The 18990-nt window shown below is 36.1% G+C and overlaps 1 protein-coding gene across 1 annotated transcript in view; it reads left to right on the top strand.

The window, feature by feature from the left end:
* The window catches only part of CCDC7 (coiled-coil domain containing 7), a 240760-nt gene that overhangs the window by 66335 nt on the left and 155435 nt on the right, over positions 1-18990 (top strand). The window contains exon 6 of the mRNA XM_066233057.1: positions 17289-17455. Coding sequence (XP_066089154.1) covers positions 17289-17455 — 167 coding nt within the window. The remainder of the gene's footprint in view (positions 1-17288; positions 17456-18990) is intronic.

The raw sequence follows: 18990 nt of genomic DNA, 5'->3' as shown, positions 1-18990 counted from the left end.
TGAATCAAAGAAGAAAAAAGAACACCTAAGTACCTCAATCCTAAGAGGCCTTCTCCAAGGCACATTGTATTAGTACTGTCAAAAACTAATGACAAAAACAATTCTGAAGGTACCAGGGAAAAATAGAAAGTAACCTATAAAGGAAAGCCCATTAGATTATCTTTGGACTTCTCAGCAGACTCTCTACAAGCTAGAAAAAAGTGGAATTAAATATACAAATGATTAAAGAGAAATTACCAGCCCTGAAAAATATATCTATAAAAGATATTTAGACATGAAGGAGAAATAAAGACTTTTCCAGGTATACCAAAATTGAGGGAATTTATCACCAGAAGACTTCCCTTGCAAAAAACATTCAAGAGTGTTATTCCACCAGAAACAATGAACAAGAGGTCAAAAAACTATTATGTGGAAGATTACCAACAAACTTACAGAACAAACAGGGTTAATTGGAAACAAAAAAAATATAAAAGGAGTGGGGATAAAGGTTCAAATTTGCAAGAGGATGGAGATCAGATACATTCAGAATTAAAAATTTTTTATTTTTAAATTTTATTTAGAAAAATTTAACAGGGTAACATTGATCTATAAGAGTACATAGTTTCAGGTACACATTTCTATAGCATTTGAACTGCTGATTATGTTGTATCACCCAAAGTCAAATAATTTTTTATCACCGTATATTTGTCCCTCTTTACTCCCTTCCCCCACCTTGTACTCGAAGCCCCCTCCTCCTGGTAACTACTTCACTCTTATCTATGTCTATTAGTCTCAGTTTTATATCCACCTATGTGTGGAATCATAGAGTTCTTACCTTTTTCTGATGAATTTTTAAAAAATGAATATAATGGTATCATACACAAAAATCCCAAAATTGAGACAGTTAACTGAAAAAAAGATGAAACAGAGGGCAATAGTATAGAATACCACCAAACAAAAATAACAGATGGAAACACAAGGGAAAAGAACCAATGGAGGCAGAGAACTACCAGAAAACAAAATATAAAATGGCTCTAGGAAATTACATCAGTAATTACCCTATACGTAAATGAACTGAGTTCACCAGTGAAAAGGCAGAGAGTAGCAGATTAAATTAAAAAACAAAACCCAATCATATGCTTTCTACCAGAGACATATCTAAGCTGCAAAGACAAAGATAGACTCAAAGTAAAAGGGTAGAAAGTGATACTTCAAAGAGATAGTGTCCACAAAATAGATTTCAAGATAACAAGATTTCAAGATGTCAAAGATGGACATTTTATGATAAAAGGCACACTATATCAGGAAGACATAATATTTCTAAATATATGTGTATTCAATCAGGGAACACTGCAATAGCAAAAACAGCTACTAACAGAATTAAAAAGAGAACTGACAAAAACACAATCATAGTATTGGATCTAAGTATTCTATTGACAGGTCTATATAGATCATGCAAACAGGAAATCAGTAAGGAAATATCGGCCTTAAATGAGACTTTAGACGTATGGAAATAATTGTCATTCACAGAGCCATCCTCACAGAACATCAAATTTTGCATTCTTCTGCAGTGCACATGGAACATTCTCAAGGATAGACCATATTGGATCACAAAAGTAGCCTAAACAAATTTAAGAAAATTGAAGTCATACCAACCATATTCTCTGACCATAATGCTTAGAAATGGGAAATACCCTGCAAAAAGGAAGTAAAGAAACCTACAAATATGTGGATATTAAACAGCATACTATTAAAAAAATAACTGGGTTTAAGAAGAAATAAAATAGATCAAAAGATATATAGAGACAAATGATAATGACATTATGACATATCAAAACTTCAGGATACAGTGAAAGCAGTAATAAGAGGGATGTGTATATCATTACAGGTCCGTCTCAAAAAACAAGAGAAATCCCAAGTAAACAACCTAATATTACATCTTAAAGAACTAGAAAAAGAACAATAAAAGAAATATGAAGTCATCAGAAGAAAGGAAATAATAAAACTAAGAGCAAAATTGTCCCTGGTCGTTTAGTTCAATCGGTTAGAGCATCATCCTGAAATACCAAGGTTGTGGACTCAATCCCTGGTCAGGGCACATACAAGAAGTGACCAGTGAATGCACAAATAAGTGGGACAGCCAAATGAATGATTTTCCCCCTCCTTTCCCCTCTTTTCTCCCTTCCCTTTTCTCTAAAATAAATAAAAATCTAGAGCAGAAATGAATGAAATAGAGAAAGACTATATACAAAGATTAATACAACAAAAAGTTGGCTCTTTGAAAAGGTCAATAAAATTGACAACCCTCTGACAAGACTCAGTAGGGGAAAAAGATAAAAGACTCATAAAGTCAGAAATGAAAGAGAAGTTACCACAGACATCACAGAAATACAAGGTATCATATTAGACTATTATAAAAGATTATATGCCGCCAAATTAAATAACCTAGAAGAAATGGATAAGTTCCTAGAAATATATAATCATGAATCATGAAGAATTGGAAATCCTAAGTAGACTGATCAAAACTGAGGAAATTGTAACACCATTAAAAACTTCCCCAAAGTTTAGGACCAGGTGACTTTATTAGTGAATTCTATCAAACATTCAAAGAAAATCTGATACCCATTCTTCTCAAGTTCTTCAAAAAATTGAAGAGACAATACTTCTTAACATATTTTCTGAGACCAAAATATCTATGATACCAAAACCTGGCAAGGATAGTACAAAAGGAAAACTACAGACCAATATCTCTGATGAATACAGATGCAAAAATTCTAAGCACAGTACTAGCAAATCAAATATAACAATACATTAAAAATAATATTTTATGATTAAAGGGGGTTTATTCCAGGGTCACAAAGATAGTTCAACATATGCAAATCAATCATTGTGATACACTACATGAACAAAACAAAGGTTAAAAATCATATGATCTTATCAATTGATGCAGGAAAACATTTGATAAAATATAATATCCATTTATGATTAAAACAATCAAATAGGTTAATATAGAGGAAAAGTACCTTAACATAATAAAGGCTATCTATAACAAACCCTCAGCTAATATTACACTCGATGGTGAGAAACTTAAAGCTTTCCCTCTAAGATCAGGAATAAGACAATGGTGCAAACTCTCACCACTCTTATTTAACACAATACTGGAAGTCATCCAGAGCACTCAGGCAAGAGAAAAAAACAAAAGGCATCCAAATTGGGAAAGAAGAGGTAAAAGTGCCACTTTTTTTTTCAGATGACATGATTATTTAGAAAATGCTAAAGACTACCAAAACTCAATTAGAAATAATAAATACATTTAGTAAATTTTCAGGATACAAAATCAGTGCACAAAAATCCACTGCATTTTTATATAGTAACAATGAAATCTCACAAAAAAAAATAACAAAAATTTCCTTTTGCACTTAAAACCAAAAGAATACCTAGGAATAAACTTAAAAGAATGTGATTTATATATAGAAAACTACAACACATTTAAAGAGATTGAAAAAGACACAATGAAATGGAAAGATATTCCATTTTCAAGGATTGGAAGTATCAACATAGTTAAAATGTTCATATATCCCAAATAATATACAGATTTAATGCAATTCCCATCAAGTTCCCAATGACATTAAAAAAAAAGAATAAAAAAATCAGATTTGTATGGAACCACAAAAGACCTTGAATAGCAAAAGCAGTACTGAGAAACAAGAACAAAGTCATAAGTATCACACTGCCTTACTTTAGATTATACTACAGAGCAATGATAATCAAAACAGCATGGTAGTAGCACAAAAATCAACACACATTGTAACAGAATTAAGAACTCTACAATAAACCACATTTATATGGGCAAATAATTTTTGACAAATGAGTAGAAAGCACACATTGGAGAAAACAAAGTCTCTTCAAAAAATGGTTCTGGGGTTCCTGACCTGTGGTGGTACGGGGGATCAAGTGTTGACCTGGAATGTTGAGGTTGCCAGTTCAAAACTCTGGGCTTGCCTGGTCAAGGCACATATGGGAGTTGATGCTTCCTGCCCCCACCCTTTTAAAATGAATTTAAAAAATGGTTCTGGGAAATTGGGAAGCCACATGGAAAACACTAAAACTAGACAATAGGTTGTCCCTATGTACAAAAATTAATTCAACATGGATCAAATATCTAAACTTAAGGCTTGAAGCAGGCCCTGGTAAGGTAACTCAGTTGGTTAGAACATTGTCACCTTATGCCAAAGTTGTGGGTTTGATCGCTGGTCAGGCCACATACAAGAATCAACCAATAAATGCATAAATAAATGGAATAACAAATTGATGTCTCTTTCTCTCTCTGAAAATACTAAAAAAGATCTGAAATAAATTACATAAAATATATTAATAATAGACTACAATAGAATGGGATAAATATAGCTGCACTATTCACAGTGGTCAAAGTATGGAAACAACCAAAATGTCCTTCAGTAGATGACTGGATAAAACAAGACGCAATGCATATGTACAACTTCGCCACAAGTAAAGATGAAATACTATCATTTGCAACAATGTGGATGGACCTTGAAAATACCATACTAAATGAAATAAGTCAGTCAGAAAAAGCTAAGGACTGTATAATTTCACTCATATGTGAGATATAAATCAGAAACTCATTGAAACCATGCAACTGTATTGTGATTACCAGAGATAAGAAGGGTTGGGGTGGTAAAGGGGGCCAAATATATATATATATGGTGATGGGAGATGATCTAACTTTGAATGGTGGGCTCACAATGCAATATACAGATCATGTATGGTTAAAATGTATACTTGAAACCTATATAACATTATCAATGTTACCCCCCAAACTTAATAAAAAATAATAAAAACTACTTTGTATGCATAATTACTCACATGAGGGTAATATTTATTAGATTATTGCCAGGGAATCAATACAATAACCATGATTTATAAAAGAGAAGGAAGAAAAACTTTGCAGATAGTTTAGGAATGATGAAACTATTTGAATTTTTTTCCTTTTTAAAATTGAATTTATTGTAGTGACATGAGAAAATCATATAGGTTTCAAGTATACAACTGAAGAAAACATCATCTGCACACTGCATGTGTGTCCATCACCCCAAGCAAAGTCTCTATCTGTCCCTGTTCTCCCCCTTTTCCCATTGCCCACCATCACTTGCCCTTACCTCCCTCTCCCTCTGGCTATCACCACACTGTTGTCTGTGTTTATGTGATATGTGTGTGTGTGTGTGTGTGTGTGTATATATTATTTATTTATTTTTTTGCTTAAGCCCTTCACCTTCTTTTATCTAGCCCCCACACCACCTTCTACTCTGACAACTATCTGTTCCATGATTGATGTCACTATTTCTATTTTGTTAGTTTATTTTTCTCATGAGATTTCACATATAAGTGAAATCATATCATTTGTCTTTATCTGACTGACTGATTTCACTAAGCATAATACCCTCCAGATCCGTCCATGCTGCTGAAAATAGTAAGATTTCATTTTTTATGGCCCAGTGATGGGTACTTGGGTGGCTTCCATAGCTTGGCTATTGTAAACAATGCTTTAATGAAATAGGGGTACATATATTCTTTAGAATTACTGTCCTGGGTTTCTGTAGGGTACATACTAGACATGGCCTTTCTTCTTACCCTGCCATGTGGTGCAATGGTCACAGATTCTGATCTCTGTTAATGAGATAAAGGTTAGTCAAGCTGAAACTAAGGTTTTACTAAGCACAATGGAACTGAATCACCAGGTAGTATCAAGGAGAGGCAATGCAGAACAGGCATGCACCCTTTCTCCTACACCCTGCTCACATGCTTGCTTGCATGTAGACAAAAAGTTTTGCTTGAGTAACTACCCAAGGCTTAGCTATTGAAACCTCTCCCTCCACTTTGTGGGGCACGGAACTTTCACCAACCAGCTGCCATTGGTCCTGCCCCTGTATGTAAGTTATAAAGGCTATGTCCACTTCATCTGGTCCTTTTTGTGTTTTTTTTTGGATCTCACATCAACACAAGATCCATTTTCTGGGTCTGGACCTCCTGCATTATAGTTTCTTTGGCTAAATCCCTAGAAGTGCATAGAGTCCTAGGCAAACCTGTTTTAAATTTTTAAAGGAACCTCCATACTGCCTTTTACATTGGCTGTACCAGTCTGCAGTCCCATCAGCAGTGCACAAGGGTTCCCTTTTCGCTACATCCTTATCCACATCTGCCTTTTGTGGATTTATTGATGATAGTCATTCTTATAGATGTGAGTAGTTATCTTCTTGTGATTTTAATTTGAATTTCTCTTTAAGTGCCGTTAAGCATCTTTCTATAGGTCTGTTGGGCACTTATATGTCCTTTTTGGAGACATGTCTATTCAGGTCCTTTTGCCGTTTTTAAATTGGATTTGTGTATGTGTGTGTACTGAGTAGTATGAGTTCTTTATAAATTATTTTGGATATTAACTCCTTTTCAGATATATCATTGGTGAATATGTTCTTCCATTCATGAGTTCCCTTTTCATTTGGTTGATGATTTCCTTTTGCTGTGTAAAAGCTTTTTTAGTTTGATATGGTCTCATTTATTTTTTCCCTTGTCCAAGGAGATATATCTCAAAATAATGCTACAAGAGTGTCAGAGATATTACTGCCTGTTTTCTTCTAAGATTTTTATAGTATTGCAACTTACATTTAAGTCTTTAATCCAGTTTGAGTTTATTCTTGTGTATTGTGTAATTTGGTGGTCTTAAAAAAAGTGTTAATCAATTGATGAACTGGAGCCTACTGAAGAAATTAATCTAGGCATTCTTTCCTTGAAAGAGCCAAAGTAGGAATATGAACTAAAAAGATTAAAGTTGCTTATGAATTGTGTACAAAACCTTAAGAATTCAGTTGAGGACTATAATTTACAGGTTCAGAGATAATTTTTTTAATATCAATTTACTACATAGTACTATGTTCTTCTGCCAAAGCATTTTCAGCCTACCCAGATTGGATTCTGTCCCCATAACAGAAAAAACATTCTGTATAATTCTCTTCAATTTATATGTTGCTTAATTTAACAGGAACTTATCTTTATTCAGCTACAGTTAACATTATTGATCACTTCCTTTTTTATTTTTTACATTTTTAATTTTTTTATTATTTTTAATTTTTTAAAATTAATTTTACTCAGGTGACATCAATAAATCAGGGTACATATGTTCAAAGAAAACATGTCCAGGTTATCTTGTCGATTAATTCTGTTGCATACCCATCACCCAAAGTCAGATTGTCCTCTGTCACCTTCTATCTAGTTTTCTTTGTTCCCGTCCCCCTCATCCTTCCCCTCTCCCTCCTCCCCTCCATAACCACCACACTCTTGTCAATGTCTCTCTCTTTTTTTTTTATAATTTTATTTTTTTAATGGGGTGACATCAATAAATCAGGATACATATATTCATAGATAACAAGTCCAGGTTATCTTGTCGTTCAATTATGTTGCATACCCAGCACCCAAAGTCAGATTGTCCTCTGTCACCTTCTATCTTGTTTTCTTTGTGCCCCTCCCCACCCCCTATCCCTCTCCCATTCCCCCCTCCCCCCCGTAACCACCACACTCTTATCAATGTCTCTTAGTTTCACTATTATGTCCCACCTACGTATGGAATAATACAGTTCCTATTTTTTTCTGATTTACTTATTTCGCTTCGTATCATGTTATCAAGATCCCACCATTTTGCTGTAAATGTTCCGATGTCATCATTTCTTATGGCTGAGTAGTATTCCATAGTGTATATGTGCCACATCTTCTTTATCCAGTCATCTATTGATGGGCTTTTTGGTTGTTTCCATGTCCTGGCCACTGTGAACAATGCTGCAATAAACATGGGGCTGCATGTGTCTTTATGTATCAATGTTTCTGAGTTTTGGGGATATATACCCAGTAGAGGGATTGCTGGGTCATAAGGTAGTTCTATTTTCAGTTTTTTGAGGAACGACCATACTTTCTTCCATAATGGTTGTACTACTTTACATTCCCACCAACAGTGTATGAGGGTTCCTTTTTCTCCACAGCCTCTCCAACATTTGCTATTACCTGACTTGCTAATAACAGCTAATCGAACAGGTGTGAGGTGGTATCTCATTGCCGTTTTGATTTGCATTACTCTAATAGCTAACGAAGATGAGCATCTTTTCATATATCTGTTGGCCATTTGTATTTCTTCCTGGGAGAAGTGTCTATTCATATCCTCTTCCCATTTTTTTATTGGATTGTTTGTTTGTTTGTTGTTGAGTTTTATGAGTTCTTTGTATATTTTGGATATTAGGCCCTTATCTGAGCTGTTGTTTGAAAATATCATTTCCCATTTAGTTGGCTTTCTGTTTATTTTGTTATCAGTTTCTCTTGCTGAGCAAAAACTTCTTAGTCTCATGTAGTCCCATTCATTAATTTTTGCCTTCACTTCTCTTGCCATTGGAGTCAAATTCATAAAATGCTCTTTAAAACCCAGGTCCATGAGTTGAGTACCTATGTCTTCTTCTATGTACTTAATTGTTTCAGGTCTTACGTTTAGATCTTTGATCCATTTTGAGTTAATTTTTGTACAGGGGGAGAGACTGTAGTCCAGTTTCATTCTTTTGCATGTGGCTTTCCAGTTTTCCCAGCACCATTTATTGAAGAGGCTTTCTTTTCTCCATTGTGTGTTGTTGGCCCCTTTATCAAAAATTATTTGACTATATATATGTGGTTTTATTTCTGGACTTTCTATTCTGTTCCATTGGTCTGAATGTCTATTTTTCTGCCAATACCATGCTGTTTTGATTGTCGTGGCCCTATAATATAGTTTGAAGTCAGGTATTGTAATGCCCCCAGCTTCATTCTTTTTCTTTAGGATTGCTTTGGCTATTCGAGGTTTTTTATAGTTCCATATAAATCTGATGATTTTTTGCTCTATTTCTTTAAAAAACGTCATTGGAAGTTTGATGGTAATTGCATTAAATTTGTATATTGCTTTGGGTAATATAGCCATCTTGATTATATTTATTCTTCCTAGCCAAGAACAAGGTATATTCTTCCATCTCATTATATCTTTTTCAATTTCCCTTAAAAATGGTTTATAGTTTTCATTATATAAGTCCTTTACATTCTTTGTTATGTTTATTCCTAAGTATTTTATTTTTTTTGTTGCAATCGTGAAGGGGATTATTCTTTTGAGTTCGTTCTGAATTGTTTCATTGTTCGCATATAGAAAGGCTATTGACTTCTGTATGTTAATTTTGTATCCTGCGACCTTACTGTATTGGCTTATTGTTTCTAGTAGTCTTTTTGTGGATTCTTTGGGGTTTTCGATGTATAGGATGATATCATCTGCAAAAAGTGATACCTTTACTTCTTCTTTTCCGATATGGATGCCTTTTATTTCTTTGTCTTGTCTGATTGCTCTGGCTAGAACCTCTAGTACCATATTAAATAAGAGTGGAGAGAGTGGACAACCCTGTCTTGTTCCTGATTTAAGGGGGAAAGCCTTCAGTTTAGTGCCATTTAATATGATGTTAGCTGATGGTTTATCATATATGGCCTTTATCATGTTGAGATATTTTCCTTCTATGCCCATTTTGTTGAGAGTCTTAAACATAAAATTGTGTTGTATTTTATCGAAAGCCTTTTCTGCATCTATTGATAAGATCATGTGGTTTTTGTTCTTTGTTTTGTTGATATGGTGTATTACATTAACCGTTTTACGTATGTTGAACCATCCTTGAGATTCTGGGATGAATCCCACTTGATCATGATGTATTATTTTTTTAATATGTTGTTGTATTCGATTTGCTAGTATTTTGTTTAGTATTTTAGCATCTGTATTCATTAGAGATATTGGTCTGTAGTTTTCTTTTTTTGTGCCATCCTTGCCTGGTTTTGGTATGAGGGTTATGTTGGCCTCATAAAATGTGTTTGGAAGTATTGCTTCTTCTTAAATTTTTTGGAAGACTTTCAGTAGAATAGGAACCAAGTCTTCTTTGAATGTTTGATAAAATTCGCTGGTATAGCCGTCAGGGCCTGGACTTTTATTTTTGGGGAGGTTTTTAATGGTTTTTTCTATTTCTTCTCTACTGATAGGTCTGTTTAGGCTTTCTGCTTCTTCTTGACTCAGTCTAGGAAGGTTGTATTTTTCTAGGAATTTATCCATTTCTTCTAGGTTGTTGAATTTAGTGGCATAAAGTTTTTCATAGTATTCTACAATAATTCTTTGTATATCTACGGTGTCCGTGGTGATTTCTCCTCTTTCATTTTGGATTTTGTTTATATGAGTTCTTTCTCTTTTTTCCTTGGTAAGTCTTGCCAAGGGTTTGTCAATTTTGTTGATCTTTTCAAAGAACCAGCTCCTTGTTCTATTAATTTTTTCTATAGTTTTTCTGTTCTCTAATTCATTTATTTCTGCTCTGATTTTTATTATCTCCTTTCTTCGGCTGGTTTTGGGTTGTCTTTGTTCTTCTTTTTCTAGTTCCTTAAGGTGGGAAGTTAAGTGGTTCACTTGGGCTCTCTCTTGTTTGTTCATATATGCCTGAAGCGATATGAACTTCCCTCTTATCACTGCTTTTGCTGCATCCCATAGATTCTGATATGTCGTATTGTCATTTTCATTAGTCTGTATATATCTTTTGATCTCTGCACTTATTTCTTCTTTGACCCATTCATTTTTTAAAAGTATGTTGTTTAGTTTCCACATTTTTGTGGGATTTTTTTCCTCTTTTTTGCAGTTGAATTCTAGTTTCAAGGCTTTATGATCAGAAAATATGCTTGGTACAACTTCAATTTTTCTGAATTTGCTGATGTTGTTTTTGTGGCCCAACATATGGTCAATTCTTGAGAATGATCCATGTACACTGGAGAAAAATGTATACTCAGTCACTTTGGGATGAAATGTCCTGTAGATGTCTATCATATCCAGGTGCTCTAATGTTTTGTTTAAGGCCACTATGTCTTTGTTGATTCTCTGTTTGGATGACCGATCTAGAGCCATCAGTGGTGTATTGAGGTCTCCAAGTATGATTGTATTTTTGTCAGTTTTTGTTTTAAGATCAATAAGTAGCTGTCTTATATATTTTGGTGCTCCTTGGTTTGGTGCATATATATTAAGAATTGTTATGTCTTCTTGATTCAGTGTCCCCTTAGCCATTATGAAATGGCCATTTTTGTCTCTGAGTACTTTTCCTGTCTTGTAGTCAGCATTATCCGATATGAGTATTGCTACACCTGCTTTTTTTTGGATGTTATTTGCTTGGAGTATTGTTTTCCATCCTTTCACTTTGAATTTGTTTTTATCCTTGTTACTTAGATGAGTTTCCTGTAGGCAGCATACAGTTGGATTTTCTTTTTTAATCCATTCTGCTACTCTGTGCCTTTTTATTGGTGAGTTTAATCCGTTTACATTTAGTGTAATTATTGATACTTGTGAGTTCCCTATTGCCATTTTATATCTTGCTTTCTGTTAGTTTTGTGTCTTGTTTGATCCTTCTCTTTCGTTTTTCTATCTTTTGTTTTTATTTGGTTGTATTCCATACATCTTTCCTCTGTTGCTATCTTTTTTATCTCATGTGCTTCTGTGGTGGTTTTTTCAATGGTGGTTACCTTTGAGTAATGAAAAGGGTCCCTACCCTGTTCATTGTAGCAAACTATTTTGTGAGTACTTTTGCACTCCATCGTCCTTTGCTACTGTTAATCTCCATCTTCTCCCCCTCTTTCTTTTTGTTGTTGTCACAGTTTAAATTTGGTTTTATTGTGTTCTTCTTGGAGCTTTTACTTGTGGCTCTGTTTTTTTTTTGTTCTTTGTATCTGATTGGAGAATCCCCTTTAGTAATTCCTGGAGTGGGGGTTTTCTGATGATAAATTCCCTCATCTTTTCTGTATCTGTGAATGTTTTTATTTCTCCTTCGTATTTGAAGGATAGCTTTGATGGGTATAGTATTCGTGGCTGAAAGTTCCTCTCTTTCAGGACTTTAAATATTGGGGTCCACTCTCTTCTAGCTTGTAGAGTTTCTGCTGAGAAATCTGATGATAATCTAATGGGCCTTCCTTTATATGTTGTATTCTTCTTTTTCCTGGCTGCCTTGAGAATTTTTTCTTTGCTGTTGGTTTGTGTCAATTTCATTATGATATGCCTTGGTGTAGGTTTGTTGGGGTTAAGAAAACTCGGAGTTCTGTTTGCTTCTTGAACTTGAGGCTTTAGTTCTTTCCACAGGCTTGGGAAGTTCTCATCTATCATTTGTTTGAGTATGTTCTCCATTCCATTTTCTCTCTCTTCTCCCTCTGATATACCTATTATTCTTATGTTATTCTTTTTGATGGAGTCAGATAATTCTTGTAGGGCTATCTCATTTTTTTTAATTTTTGAGTCTCTTTCTTCTTCTCTCTGTTGTGCCTCAAGTTGCTTGTCTTCTATTTCACTAATCCTCTCTTCTATCTGACCTGTTCTATTAGCTAAGCTTGTTACTTCGTTTTTCAGCTCGTGAATTGAGTTTTTCATCTCTGTTTGATTTGTTTTTATAGTTTCAATTTCCTTGGACATATATTCTTTGTGTTCATTGAGTTGTTTTCTGAGCTCCCTAAATTGCCTTTCTGTGTTTTCTTGTATATCTCGGAGGATTTTTAGTATTTCTATCTTGAATTCTCTGTCATTTAGCTCCAAGGTTTCCAATATATTAAATTTTTTCTCCATAGATTTTTCCTCATCTAGCTGTGTTACCTCTCTTTCTTTTGTATCCATGATATTCGATTTTTTCTTCCTTAATGGCATCTGAGGGTGGTTTTGTTGATAGTATTAATGAGATTTAATAAAGAATAAAAAGTTAAAAAAAATAACAATAAAAAAATAAAAAATCGAAAAGTTTTTTTTTTTTAAAAAATTAATAATGAAATAAAGAAAAATAAAATAAAAATTTAAAAAAAGGAAATTATTCCCCCCCTCCTTTTTTCCTCTCCTCTCCTCTCCCCTCTTTCTTGAGAAAATCTTGTGGTGGACTGTGAATTATAACAAACAATGCCTGTGATGGAGGGCCTGAATTGGGGAAAAGTAATAAAGGGGCAAAAAAAAAAAAAAAAAAAAAAAAGAAAAAAAAAGAGCGTATGGACCCACAAAAAGCAAATAAGGAAAAAATTTGGGTCAAGAATGAAATGATTTGCTTTTAGGTGTTGGTTGTCTAAGAGTTATGATGAGAGGAATAAGAGGAAAACGGAAAAATTGGGGGACAAATTAAAAAATTACTATTGTATTTAGTGGAACAAGAACTAGATAATATGGAGAGCCAGGGATGAGAGCACTGCTAGTGAGTTAAAAAGGTGAAGTAAAAACCCCCCAAAATGCCACAAACATAGGTTTGAGTCCCAGATAAGATAATTTGTTTGTTATTGAGGTTTGAATGAGAGGAGATGTAAAGGAGAAAGGAAGAAACTAATATAGAGGGAGAAAAGAAAGAGAGAGAAAAAAAGAGGTAACCACTGAAAGAAGAAAAAAGAAAGGAGAGAGAGAGAGTTAAGGGTTTTGGAGTGCAACCCTCATAGAGAGAAAGGAAGAGAAGAGAAAAGATAATGGGAGATGTAACACTTATGGGTAGTGTAGTTCAAGGAGAGGAGAGAGTAAGACCGGTAGAGAGTTAATCGGCCAAATTGGAGGAGGAAAAAAAAGTATCAAGAATGAAGATAAGAGAAACAAACGAACAAATATAATAAAATGGGATAGGTTATAAAGTCTGCAGATTATTCTTGATTTTTGAGAGGTTATCTTCTTGCTTTTTCTTTTCTCTCCCTCTTCCTGGTCGGTGACTCTGTACCCCGGGTTCTGCCCCTTTGGTACGCTCAGGTAGAGGTTTGCAGTTGATAAGTCTCTATGGCAATGTCATGTATTGTGCTTTAGTCCCGTTGGCAGTCGAAGCTCAATAGCATTTATAGGCTCCGACAGTGAGAGAGTCCGTGTTCCTGGAGCCTTTCTCCTAGTCTTTCCTTCCTCAATTAGTAGCCTGATAATCCAGCTATGGGGTTGCTGCTGCCTCTGCCTGGATAGTAAGAGGCTCAAAGAGCTGGCAACTCCCCACTCTATTTCCACTCAGCACAGGGCTCTGGGTAAGGCTTAGTCAGTCAGAGCTGCTAGCATAATCAGGCGGGCTTTCTGCCCACTCAAAGACCTCTGGTTCTGCCACTCTGTCCGGTAACACAAGCGGGCGCCCACTTCCGGGGCGCTTGGAGGAAACTCTCACTCACTGTCTGCGACCAGGATATCCGGCCAACAGTCTCACGCTCTGAGTGAAACCCCCAACCGCAGGGAAAATTTGTAGCGTTGGAATTGAGTCTCACTCCGTCCCCGTGCGCGGCCTTTGCAAGGCGCTGGGGCGGCTTGAGATTCCGCTTTGGCCCACACAAAGGCCCCTGACTCTGCCCCTCTGTGCGATAACACGGGCGCGCACTGCCGAGGCACTCGGAGGAATCGCTCACTCCTTATCTGCGCGCGCAAACCAGGATATGAGGCCGGCCGCGGTTCCCTCTGAGTGAAACACCCTCCAGCACGGAAAATCTCCACCGTTGGAATTGAGTCTCGCTCCGTCCCCGTGCGCGGCTTTTGCAAGGCGCTGGGGCGGCTCGAGATTCCGCTTTGGCCCACACAAAGGCCCCTGACTCTGCCTCTCTGTGCGATAACACGGGCGCGCACTGCCGAGGCACTCGGAGGAATTGCTCACTCCTTATCTGCGCGCGCAAACCAGGATATGAGGCCGGCCGCGGTTCCCTCTGAGTGAAACACCCTCCAGCACGGAAAATCTCCACCGTTGGAATTAGTTCTCACTCCCTCCCGTGCGTGGCTTTCCCAGGAAGAAATTCTCGCCCACTAACTGCGCACCGACCAGGAGACCGGGTAAAATGGCCGCTCTGCTTTTCTTTTTTTGTTTGGGTTTGGCGCAAGTGTTAGCTTGTATTGCCCGGGTTGCCACAGGATCAGATTTTCCTCGGCTTGGATCTCTGTGCCACAGCCTGGTTCGGCTGTTTGTGCTGCGGCGGCCTGGATCTATTCACCCCCTTTGCCCGCCTCAGTTTCTATATTCACAGTTACCAGAGAAAGCCGCCCTGTTTAGGTTAGTGAGGAAGGAGGAGCATTTCTTACTCCCTATTTCCTTCGGGGTTTGGTTATATAGTTAGCCAATTTTTCACTCAATCATACCTTTGGGTGTATTGTGAAGCATCTGGAAGCTCCAAGTATAGGTTTTTCTGTTTCTGGTTGAAGATCTTGTTGAGTTTTGGGGGAGATTTATGGGTATCGCTTCCTACCCCGCCATTACTCTCGCTCCTGCCAAATACCTAATTTTTTTGTTGAGTTTGGCGAACCGTTGTTTATTTTTTAAAATTTTTTATTATTAAGTATGAGGCAGAGAGACAGACTTTTGTATGCACCCCAACCGGGATCCACTTAGCAAATCCCCTACTGGGGATGCTCTGCCCATATGGAGCTGCTGTTCCGTTCCTCTGCAACCAAGCTATTTTAGTGCCTGAGGTGAGGCCATAGAGCCATCCTCAGTGCCTGGGGACATTTTGCTCGAACCATTTGAGCCATAGCTGTGGGAGGGGGAGAGAGAGAGAAAAAAAGAAAAAGATAGAAGGGGGAGGAGTGGAGAGGCAGAAGGTTGCTTTTCCTATGTGCCCTGACTGGGAATTGAACTCAGGACTTCCACATGCCAGGCCAATGCTCTACTTCTAAACCAACTGGCCAGGGTTGCAAACTGGTTGTTAAAAGGGCACTTGGAATCAGGGTTCTCTGTAAGGTAGGTGCCTGGGCAGACACCGAATGTGCAAATCACAAATTTACATTCCTTACTTTTTTTTTTAATGTCCATCTGCACAACAGCATATTCTAAGCACCTGTAGTAATGTTCATTCCATCCATAGGGGAGAAAAATTGCAAGGTAGGATGCCAATCAAGAAGCAATATGGAAATATTTTAAATAACAGTTTTGTTGTTTCTTTTTTGGTATTATTTAGTATTTTTTATTAATATTTTAAAACTCTTTGTTATAAGATTATCTAGTTTTGGGTACCTCTTTTATTGTTCTTATTTAAGTACTAAATGCATGAAATAATACAATACATTACCTTTTGGTATATCATTTTTTTATACTTAAAGCAGTCATTAGGGCAGAGAACTGGTTTTTAAATTATTTGAACCCCACCACTGTATAGGACTCTCTTAATGACAAAGGTTAACATCATGCCACCTATCAAGAGCAAAATATTTCATTATAAACAGGACAATGAAGAATGGATTTTAGATGAGGAGCAACTAATTGATAACTGTTGCTGATTGCTGCAGCACTTTTAGTCTCAATTCATGATTGGAATCCTCTTCTTTGGGATCTTGCCTTTGGTCCATAGAGTGTTCATATATTTCTTGCTTCCACCTTTTCTGCATCCCCAATCTCAGGCTTAGGGTACATTGCCCAGCATTTACATGTATTGTTTATATCCTAATCCTAGTCCAAACAACCATTTCTAAAATGAAGTCTGTTTTAAAGTTCCAATAATAGAATTGACTAGTGAAGACTTACTTTTCTCTTTGCTAGGTCCTGTCAAAACTTTATGACCTCAATTATTACTTTTCTTGTTCATGTCTCTACATATTGGCTGTTTCTAGGTTTCTTTCATTGTGGTATTTTGGGCACTCATTTTTGCTGAACATTCTTTAAATAGAATCATTGCCTAGAATATACCAATTAAGGTATGCCATCTTATACAGAGGATTTTGCTGAGTCTCCTGACAGCTCATTACTTTGTAGCTTGGTCTATTCCAAAAGGCTTGCAACAGCCAAGTGGGCCTCAATCTTCCCGATGCTGACTGAGGAGTGCCAACTCTGTGGACCTTTCTATCATATATTAACTCTGGGAATTAGCAGTAGAAGGTACTAGTCTTTGAGAAAGTTACTGTCTTTCCATATTTTATCACAGTAAGTATTCTTAGAATGGATTCTGAGGCAGCAATTACTTTAAATTCTTTTGTAGATACTTGGAATTGTGTTTAATGCTGCTACAATTGTTATTGCATTTGCTTAAAATTATTATATGCTAAAATAATAAACAGAAGATTGGATTTGTGTTTTGACATGTAAAATTCAACACTTAGCTATATTTCTGTTGCTGGGTAATTGTTCATATCAGTATATTTGTAAAATATAGTATTTTATTATAGCTATAGATAAGAATAATATAACATTATTTAGATATGATAAATGAAACAATTAAATTTCTTTGAGGAGAAAGATCAAAATGGGTATTGCCTAAGTACCTTGTTAACTTTATTGTTTTAGGTGAGTAAAGATCAAAGTTTTTCAGAAGCAGAGCTTCCAGCCCCTGACAAAACAGTCACTTTTAGCATTGAACGAGTGGTAAAGCATCTGCAGAAACTTGAAGAACTGAAAGCTCGCCTTCAAGAAAGATCCACACCCTCCTTGCACATCATGCTAGCTAAGCCTAAGTAAGTAAAATATGAGTTAATAGAATTAAAAACAAGACAGGGGCCCTCGCCAGTGGCTCAGTGGATAGAAGGTTGGCCTGGTGTGTGGACATCCTGGGTTCAGTTTCTGGTCAGGGCACACAAGAGAAGTGACCATCTGCTTCTCCACCCTCCTTCTCTCACTCTTCCCCTCCTGCTGCCAGTAGCTCAACTGGTTTGAGTGTTGGCCCCAGGCACTGAGCATAGCTTAGTTGGGCCGAGCGTTAGCCTTAGGCATTAAAAATAGCTCATATTAAAAATTGGATTATTTAGTTTTTGCTATTGATTTGTATGAATTACTTATATGTTTTGGGTATCAATCCCTTATCAGATATGTGTCTGCACACATTTTCTCTTATTCTCTAGGTTGTGATTTCGTTCTGTTGATATTTTCTTTTCTGGACAGAAACATTCATGTTTGATGCAATCCCATTTGTTTATTTTTGCTTTTGTTGGATGTGATTTTGGTGTAATATACAAAATATCACTGCTAATACCAATTTCAAGGGGTTTTCCCCCATGTTTTTATTTAGGAGTTTTATGGGTTTAGGTCTTACACTTAGGTTTTGAATTCATTTTTCTGTGTGATATAAGATGATGGTTCTACTTCATTCTTTTCCATGTAGGTATCCTGTTTCCCCAGCACTATTTATTGAAGACATTATCCTTTCTCCACTGTATATTCTTGGCATCCTTGTCAAAGATGAATTGACCACATAAATGAGGGCTCTTCTTTCTTTTCCATTGGTCTCTGTGCCTATTTTTATGCCAGTACCACAATGTATTGATTATGTACTATAGTTTGAAATCAGGAAGTATGATTCCTCCAGCTTTGTTCTTCTTTCTGAAGATATCATTGGCTATTCAGATTGTTTTCTGGTTCCGTATGAATTTTAGAATTGTTTTCCTATTTCTGTGAAAAGTGCCATTGGAATTTTGATAGAGATTACATTGAATCTGTAGATCACTTGGGATAGTATGGACATTTTAACAATGTTAATTATTCCATTTCATGAACAAGAATATTTTTTTATTTGTTCCTGTATAATTCTATTATCTTCATATCTGGCAAAGTAACTTATCTAAGTAAAGTTTACATTTATAAACTTTTTTTTTGCTTTAAACATTTTAATTTTATAGTGTTAAAATAAAACATACCTATAATTGGGAGGGGCTGCTGTTTATTATACAGTTAGTTTATTGATGGCTCCATCTGTCAATGACTAGACTGACAGGGTTGAAGGGAGTGGCGCATGAGTTGGTTTCAGCAGGGGTTGCATAATACAACCTTAGTTCAGAGGTTCAGATTTATTCTTGTGAACTCTGTTGTGAGGTATGAAAGTAGTTTCTAATCATATGTTAATATTAATACCTGAAATTTAATTGTTTGATGTATGCTAGGTATTTTTCTCGTAACTTTACATGTATCCTTTGATCCTCACAAGTGCTTTATGAGATAGGTACTATAATACCTTAGTTTTAATAGATAAAGAAACTGAAGCTCAGAGAGGTTAAGC

The sequence above is a fragment of the Saccopteryx bilineata genome, chromosome 5 (assembly GCF_036850765.1).
Source record: "Saccopteryx bilineata isolate mSacBil1 chromosome 5, mSacBil1_pri_phased_curated, whole genome shotgun sequence".
Classification (NCBI taxonomy): domain Eukaryota; kingdom Metazoa; phylum Chordata; class Mammalia; order Chiroptera; family Emballonuridae; genus Saccopteryx; species Saccopteryx bilineata.
Note: the sequence above shows the minus strand (reverse complement) of the source record. Positions and strands in the feature narration are given on the sequence as shown.